Source organism: Protomyctophum bolini (genome assembly GCF_963924005.1).
Source record: "Protomyctophum bolini genome assembly, chromosome: 12".
Lineage (NCBI taxonomy): Eukaryota > Metazoa > Chordata > Actinopteri > Myctophiformes > Myctophidae > Protomyctophum > Protomyctophum bolini.
In genome coordinates, this window is record NC_137873.1 from 9,338,746 (window position 1) to 9,348,462 (window position 9,717).

Genomic DNA, 9,717 nt, shown 5'->3' on the forward strand with positions numbered 1-9,717 from the left:
GATTATAAAACTGTAACCATCAAAGCATGCACTCAACATATAATGGTTATGTGACCATGGCATGTGCATAATATAAAATCTTATAAATTGTATCTGATATTGATTAATATGGGGGGTGGGTTAAATTAATAGATTATTAATCGGCAGAGCTGTCGACTATTCGATTTGGCTGATGGTCACTTTGTGGCATCCCTACAAGTTACAACAAGTGAGTAAGTGACTATCTCTCTTCTATATCTATCTCCCCAATTTCCACTGAGATTATGGGGTGAATGAATGTGGCCAGACCCATCTTCTCTTTCTGTCATAGTGACATTGTCCTGCATCAGATCATGTCCAAATCAGGTTCTCCAATCTCCAGTAGCGTCTTCAGTTTTTTGAAGATTTTTTGAGTGGTGCAACCACTCCCTTACGGAGCTATGTGTGTGTCTGGCTGGGTCTGAGCACTATGTGTGTGGCTGGCTGACTGGCTCGGTCTGAGGATAGATAGATAGATAGATAGATAGATAGATAGATAGATAGATAGATAGATAGATAGATAGATAGATATAGCAGTGACTGACTGAGACATCGAGCGTGCGTCCGCAACTGGTTGTGGCCCCCATCAAGTGACCTTTTGACCAATGCGGCCCTCACCCCAAGTTGAATTCGACACCCCTGGTATAGAACGTTTCTAAACCTCTGACTGAGTAAAGAGTTATATAGGTTCCACATTTTGATTTATGGGGGTTCACCAGATGCCACCCCTTTGTTTTCAGTCCCCTTTTGTCCCACAAACTAAGTTAGCATATTATATAGGAAAGGAAATGGCAGGACCAGGTATCTAAAACTGGAGATCAGCAAGGCTGTGTGAGCAAGGCCTGTTTCTGTAAGTGTACATTTACTCAACTTTATACTAGTACAATGTTTAGGTACTTTTACTTTACTTGAGTATGTCCAGTTTTCAGTACTTTTACTTCTACTCCAGAAAATATAATACTTTTACTCCACTACAATTATTTGAGAACTTTAGTTACTATAGTTACTCATTTTGATTGTTATTACAAAACATACATTGCCCACTGCAGTCGTTTTGGCCATTTGAAAATAGACGATCTACAAGCTCACAATGTGAGCAATGTAACTCACATTGCTTGTAAATCTATTTTCTAAAGATCTTTTGGTACTGCAATACTTTTACTCTGGAGTATTTCTACATTGCAGTATTGATTAAAAAAAATAGTACATTTCCACTGGTTGGGTCCCCATGTGAGTAGAGGATACAGTATGTCATAATGAGCCTGCCAGCCTGGATCCCATGGTGGCAAAAGACTATAATTATTCAATTTAGGTCCCAGCCTGAAATCGTGTTAAGTTGCCTGAATTTAGACAATGGAGGGCAAGGTCGTATTCCCGATAAAGAATGTAGGGCAATTAATAATATCAGGATCAGGCCCGGGGGATATGACATTATTTAAGGAGGAGAAGAAGAAAAAGATAGAAAGAAAGAAAGAAAGAAAGAAAGAAAGAAAGAAAGAAAGAAAGACTTTTTATGGCTCTTTCTACATCTTGAAGTCATCATGGATAATGGTCTTAACTTATGCTTCATACCGTCATATTATGATGGTGTTACACGCCCACAATAGCAGATCTACAAGATAAAAGCGTGTGGCACTCAGATCAGCTATTTTCTGTGCGTGACGTGGTTGCATGATGAGGTATAATGGACTCAAGAGAACAGTATCTCCTCTCTTTCTCCTCTCCCCTTCCACTCCTGGACTTCCCCCTCCCCCCCACCTCCCCTGTCGTTTTCAGGCTGTTTTCTCAACATCTGCTGTTTCCTTCACCACAGGGTGGATCTGTGGCTTCACGTCCAAGAGAAATATCACCACGACCTTCCTGCCAGCATTCCTACACAGTGTACACGCACTCACTCATGCACACACACACACACACACACACACACACACACACACACACACACACACACACACACACACACACACACACACAGTGACCGACGTGTTATTAAAGGCAGTATGAAGGACTGTCCTGGCACCGGCACCCTGCTCTGTAGCGTAGCGAGTTAAGTAAATTTAGTCTGCTGAGGTTCAGGCCTGGACTGGACGTCACCCTCAGCAGTGCCAAGTCCTCTCCGCGGTGGTGTGAGTACACTGTGAAATCCAGAGTGTCAACGTTGGTCAAAGGAAACAAACACTCCAGGCTGTATTATGTTAAATTTGGATTTGTGGCCAATATGGGGACTTAAAAGGCGTAACCTGGATACATAAGACAACAGAGAGACAAACAGAGATCCAGTACAAGTACAGGGTTACAGGAAGATTTAACCACTTCAACCCCAGCATCTTTATTCTGTCAGAAAAGTTTTTTTTCAGCTACAATAATTGTGTGTAGAGTGAAAGCACAAGAATATTATAGAGCCTTGAGGGACTCCTCAACAAAGTATAGGGTTTAAGTGATTAGGTAAGGTAAGACGTTGATCGTGCATGGGGCTGGGGAGCACAGCTGGTGCCCAGCTCAGAGCACACCTGCAGCCTCAGAGAGAGAGAGAGAGAGAGAGAGAGAGAGGGGGGGGGGGGGGGGGGTGAACAGATCACCCCCGCAAATGAGGAGGTATATGAAGAGATTGAATCCACAGAGCCGGAACAGAAAACATCTCTGTAGATAGAAGGAGAGTGAAGAAGGGAGAGAGAGAACAAAAACAAGAGCTCTCTACAGGAGTGGGCGGGGGGCAGAATATAAAGAGATCTCCAGTGTGTGTCTGTAGAGAGAGAGAGAGAGAGAGAGCAGATCACCACTCACTACTAGAACAAAGTAACCATCAGTCTTTCTTCAGCTGTCAGCAGCATTAGACCTACAGTAATACACCTGCCTGACTCAGACAGCAGTGAAGAGTGGTGAAAGGAGGACAAGACAAAAGTGCAAAGAGAAAAGAAAGCAGTAACAAAGGGAAGGATCGAGAGAGAGAGAGAGAGAGAGAGAGAGAGAGAGAGAGAGAGAGAGAGAGAGAGCGAGCAGTGGAGGAAAAGCTGCAGGGAGGAACAGCAGAATCACAAAAGCCTGGGAAGTGGGAATCAATCCACAGAGACAACAGAGGAGGAGGGAAGGCAGTAAAAGGGGAGAGAGAGAAGAGTTGCTGATCATCAGGACAGCTGCTCACTGCCAGGACACTGTTGAGGAAACCGAGCGAGACAACTTCAATTGGGTGAAGAGAATTTAAATTCAGACTGGTGACTAGACTAAACTAAACCTGCAGTAACTTTGTGTTAAGTCGAAGAAGGGACTCCTTTGAGCTAAGTAACAAGCAGCCTTTCAGTGTGCACTGTGCAGCCAGCACCATGGCCGACAATGTGAATGAGGAATCTGATGATTACCCCGGTAAGGATGAAATGGACTGGGGATACCAGGAAGGTAAGTCAACTCTCACAGATACAATGTTAGAAACAAATGTGCTAGATCACAGACAATTCTACATTGTATATGACATTGTTGGAAAAAAAGGTATATAGTGCAAGCCATCAATAGGATGTTTACCTTAGGGCAAGGGGGTTAGTTTCAGTTCAACCAGTTCCAAAGAATAAGGTGGCATAGAACTCGATCATGACATTTGCAGATGCACATCTTCAGGTGACACAGGTGACAGGTGATCAAGCAGCTCAGCAGCACCTCTGCCAAGAGTTGTGAAATTGGGCATGTGCAGCAGGATTTGCACCAACTTTAACTGCATGGTGTAATTGTTTCAAATTCTTGATTTGAGTCCGTCCCAATTAGGCATCTTACGGACCTATAGGCTAGAGAATTAGGGTTCATCTTGTACAGTGGAAGCATAACTGTAGCCTACAGGCGGTAATCAAACATTTACCTCAGGGAACTCAATTTTCACGTATTTGTTTCTTCGAAAACTGGTTTCGCGGGATATTGTTTACTAGACTGTTAACCTACTAACCTACAGTATCATCTATGAAACCTCGTCAACATAACAGTCTAGATTTGGGTGATACATTATTCACAATAATAAAAAGTTGGAAATAACGTTTATGATAAGTTGTTAACATTGATGTCTTAATAATATAAGTTATAGCCATCGTTCGCTCACTTTCGACTTTTACTTTGTCTTTACTGAGCAACCATGGAATTAACTCTAACAATGAACTGTAAAAATACTACCGTAAGTATACTCTGTACTATAGCCAACACTTTAAGATAACATGGTTCATGGTTGGCTCAAGAAATGCCATCACAGAACTGCAGAAACCTGTCTTTAACAAGGCAAGAATTCCCTGGATCTATTTCTGGATCTATTTTTCTTTTTACATAATGTGGAATCATACCAGCTGTCATTTATACTACAGCTGTGAAAAACAATCTCAGAGATTGCAGGTTTCTGCAGGAGAGTGATATTGATGCTTTGATAAGGACTTTATTGAGGCATAAGCGAGCAGTTTATGGGGAGACATGGATTAAAGATGCCTCTGAAATACCTTATAAACATTATGCATTCAGAAAACCATGACTGCTTACAATTGCCTGCAATTGGTGTTGCCTGCCTGACCTTTATCATACTAATACCATGAATAATAATATGCATATTAATAATGATAATACAATGTCTTGCCATGGTCCAGTATTTGTAGATCTAATGCAATAATGACATACTGTATAGTGTATACCGTATACGTAGGTTACTACAAATGAACGATACTTTCCTTCTGCTTTCTAACTGCATGATTTGGGCCTGAACATCACTGCCGTTACTCAAAGTGCCTCCAATCTGCTGTAAAACTGCTCACATTCGACCTGAATTGCTTAAATATTTGCTGTAGTATGACAGGTGCAATGTACCCTTTCCCCCTATATTTGCTATTTGACTGCTTTGAAATAAATGCATGGCCAACCTCTACTTTACACTACACTACAAAAACTGCATTACTAACATTTTAGTTTTCGTAATCCCATTACAGCTACTTTTTGAGCATTATTAGTAAAACTCTGTCAATGAAAATTGAAAATGTACTTTATTATTAGCTCATAATGCCATAATCTAGGACAGTTTCCAATTTAGCTTCGTAAGGAGACGTATAAAGATGTTACAATGTGATAAACACAGTTTATAAATCATGGTAAGTTTTGCTTTAGGCTTTAGGTAAGGCTACATCTTACTCTCAGCATGCCTGAGAAAAGAAAGACGGCCAAAGAAAAAACACAACAACACATACACTGAACAGCAGCACTGTCAGTCAGTCAGTCAGTCAGTCAGTCAGTCAGTCAGTCAGTCAGCTAGGCAGCCAGTCAGTCAGTCAGGTATCCCTCCTCCCTCAGTAAGAGCTCTAACAGTAAAGGATTGTTCTGACAACCACAGTTAGTAACTTAGTATTCTACTGGGAAGTTGGACTACAGCTCCTTTTACCACTCTTTGACTTTAGTCAAATGCACGCACGCACGCACGCACAGTCGCACACACACTGTCTTTTGCGCATTAATACAACACATGTACATGGCATGCACACACGTGAACTGCTTCACGCAGAGAAACTCTGACAGCGGGAGTTAGTAGTCAAGGACTGTTGTTGCTGAGGAGATGAAGAATGTGAGGGTCTTTTTCTGAATGGATGGAGGTGTCTTTCCACTGTAGTTGTAGTTAAGGAAATAGTTAATAGAACCTTGGTTCAATATAAACATGGCACTTACCAAAGGTTTTTAGATTCCTAATAGTATGAGTCTGTCATTTCTACACAAGACACACAGTTCCAAGTTCTGCTATTAATGGTTGAGATTAGCACATAGCTGAAGTGAATCTAGGATTCTAGGGCATCTTTAACTATACTAACCACAGTTCAGGGACGGAAATGATACACTGCAAACTGGAGTAATTCAAACTCTAGCACTTAAAGGGATAAGTTCGATTACTCACCCCATGGATATTATTGAGCCAGTGGAGTGGAGCAGTGAGGCTCCTTTGTGTCTCCATAGGGAACCACTACCACCCACCACCTGGTCATCAAATTATTGACGAAGGAATGCGACAAAAACAAAAACATCTCTATGAATTCAAGGATTCATGCATGGGGTGTGTAATTGAAAATAAGTCATTTTGTGGGTGAACTACTGATTTATACTTGTAGGTAGAGGGAAAGAGAGGCAATGTACTGTAGAATAGATGAGAGGGAAGAGAAGCAAACAGGAACAAGGACACAGCATTCAATCCACATGACTGACAAGGAGCTCCGGGAGCTGTTAGAATATTTAAACTAGTTCACAGTGTGGCATGCACTGTTCTTTAAGACATGCACGCGCGCACACGCGCGCACACACACACACACACACACACACACACACACACACACACACACACACACACACACACACACACACACACACACACACACACACACACACACACACACACACACACACACACACACACACACACACACACACACACACACACACACACACACACACACACACACACACACACACACACACACACACACACACACACACACACACACACACACACACACACACAGGCAGGGAAGGAGGGAGGAGTAGGAAAATAAAAAAAAGGACAAAATGATTTCAACACTCTGTAAATATGTAAGATGATAAATCATCAATTATGTCAACTCTCTGTGTGTGTGTGCGTGCGTGCGTGCGTGTGTGTGCGTGCATGTTGTTTTACCCAGGCGTAGAGTGGGGACTACATTTCCCAGCAGCCAATGGTGAGTACCAGTCTCCAATCAACTTGAATTCCAGAGAGGCACAGTATGATGCGTCGCTCCTGGACAGAGTCCTCTCGCCAAACTACGTGGTGTGTCGCGACTGTGAGGTCATCAACGATGGACACAGTGTACGCATCATGCTCAAGTCCAAATCAGGTGACTTTTGGAATTCTGTTATTCTGTAAGAAGGATAAACATTAATGAAGACCTCTGTGTCCAACCACACAGTGAATGGTAAATGTAAATAGCTCTTTTAGCCAAAATGCAGCTTTACATAGATTGGTCATTACTGTACATTCACCCCTTCACACATACACCGATGGTGGAGGAAACCAAGCAAGGCACAAACCTGGTCATCAGGAGCGTCTTGCTCAAGGACACTTTGACACTAATTCTGGGGGAGCCCGGGATCGAACTGGGAACCTCACAGGTACTATCCGGCCGATCTACCGGACACTCTAGAACTGAACCACTGCCGCCCTGCGGCACAATAGTTTGGATCATAATATGGGCAGGATACATTTTTCAAATGCATTCCAATAAACCGAAGTGACACATTGTTGAATGAAAATGACAGACCGGCAATAACTGACGCCTATTAGTGGAAATGTGTTTCCAGGTCTGTTTCTGTGTATAGCGTGAGGGAGCTTGAAGTACATCCCCCAGCCATGATGTACAATACACCCCCTGGACATGATGCTAGCTCGCAGGGACTTCCCCCGCCAACCCTTGACACTGAGTGCCAAGCAGGGAGGCATTGGGTCCCATTTTCATAGTATTACATAGGTTACACTTTATACGAGGCCCATGTCTATAATGCATCATAAATATATGTATAATGCATTAGAATAATATGCTGCTAATATGCTGTATAATTGTCAACCCCAGTGTCACCTTCCCGCGACTCCACTTGGGGTCCCGGCTCATAGTTTGAGAACGTCTTCAATAGCGTATCAGTAAACATAAACGTAAACTAGCCTGTCATGGCCAGACTGAGACAGATCACATATCACTCACACGCTGGCGCGTATAAGTGATCCCATGTGATCTGTCTGGCCATGCCAGGTTAACTGTAAACAGGCATGTTCCATAGTTACATATCCCTCTCTATACACAGTAAAATCCTCAGTGTTCATTTACCCATTTGTAGCTCTGGGACAGTACAGCTGTCAGAGTACTGTGCTATCGTGTTCAACTCAAGCAATCGAAAAGAGTAAAAATGACATTGATGATTGATGGCGCAGTAGTTTTCTGGATGCTGTGTAGTGTATTTTAATAACAGCTGAATGAATGTTTATCCTCGCTGGTGCAATGAAGCGCAGATTAATCTATACGACTGTCTTCTCTCTCTCTCTCTCTCTCTCTCTCTGCCTGAATTCATCTGCCCATTGTAACTCTCTGTGCCCGTTTACCCATAATGCAGTGGTTACCGGGGGCCCACTGCCTAGTGACCATGAGTACGAGCTTCATGAGGTGCGTTTCCACTGGGGAAAGGAGCACCAGAGAGGGTCCGAACACACCGTCAACTTCAAGGCCTTCCCTATGGAGGTATACATGATGACTACTATACACACCGTCACTGTCTGTGGTGGAACACATTTCTTATACTTATGTAAAAGTGTCAATACTGCAATGTAGAAGTAAAGGTCTGTAAAAGTATACTCATTATGCAGAATGTCCCAAGAATCGAACCACAAATACACCAGTACATCTTGCTCTCTCTCTCTCTCCCTTTCTCGCAACACACGCACGCATGCACGCACGCACACAAGGCTATGACCAAGAGCATGACCATGGATGGGTGGTTGGGAGGTCAACCCTATTTACCCCACAAAACAAAATAAACAGTATGTAACGTGATATTTCTGACTTGAGCAGTTTTCCTTCAAGCAATACTGTAGCACTGGTTGTAGCAAGTTTAACTTATGAGCTCATGCATTGTGCGGTTTATCACATTCTTTTAATAGTAAAAAAGGCGAAGAAGTTTAGCGATAAGGGCTATAAAGCACTGGTGAAAATAGGGACCCTAGTTGCGACCATAGGTAGCAGTTTACTATGAAAACCTGCATCTCCCCTCAGTCGGTCGGTCGGTCGGTCACTGACGCCTCCATATATGGTCACGCCTCGTGACATCACGCCTCAATATATGATCACACCTTGTTGACACGTCACGCCACCATATATGGCCGTCTCCATATATGAAGATCACGACACTGACCACATCAAACCCTGGATAGGCATACATGGAGAAGACTGGATCACCACCGAGATCTGCATACTGTATACGGAGCAGCAACTCTACATCTGACCTCAAACCTCAAACCCTTAGATCTCCATATATGGAGCAGCTGACCTGTTCTGACATTCTACATGTTGATACCACCCCACCCGTCCTTCCTCTTCGATGTCTCCCTTTTGACCGATACCTGTCCAGTTAAACTCTAGACGGGCCCACCCCAAAGTTATCAGTGCAGCCGGGCCCGGCAGCCGGTGAAAAGTAGAGTTCTCAACAGGCCCGAAAATGAAGGCCCGGCCCGACCTGGGCCCTCATCAAACCGTGTTACACTCAAGACACCGCCCGCGCTGCCACCCTTAGATCAGGGCGTCTTACTGGTCTAATAAGACTATATTATCCAGTATTCAGTCGTGCTAAATATCAGTCACCAGCAGCTGATCATGGTTCCTCTTCTTAAAACTGTCAAGGAGGCTTACGCTGACCAAAGTACACTCCCACACCTGTTGTAATCCTTGACCTGTCAAATGCAGCTACTGTTTCACCAGTTTTCCTTCTCCATCTTTCTATGTATAGCCTAAGTTTCTTAGAGCCGTGCTCCATCTGATGATGGTGTCACACGCACATGCCAGAAATAGTAGACCTATAAGCCCCATGACACATTGCATACGTGACACGTTGTGGGCTTGCAGATTGGCTGTTTTTGACAAGTGACAGAAGTATGAATCAGGTTTTTACTCTCCATCTCTCTGTGTATCTCTC

The 9,717-nt window shown here is 43.3% G+C and overlaps 1 protein-coding gene across 1 annotated transcript in view; it reads left to right on the forward strand.

Moving 5' to 3' along the window:
* The first annotated feature begins 2,691 nt into the window (after window positions 1-2,691).
* ca8 (carbonic anhydrase VIII) overlaps window positions 2,692-9,717 on the forward strand; it is a 16,076-nt gene continuing 9,050 nt past the window's right edge. The window contains exons 1-3 of the mRNA XM_080778457.1: window positions 2,692-3,411; window positions 6,687-6,878; window positions 8,146-8,270. Coding sequence (XP_080634583.1) covers window positions 3,339-3,411; window positions 6,687-6,878; window positions 8,146-8,270 — 390 coding nt within the window. The 5' untranslated portion in view covers window positions 2,692-3,338. The remainder of the gene's footprint in view (window positions 3,412-6,686; window positions 6,879-8,145; window positions 8,271-9,717) is intronic.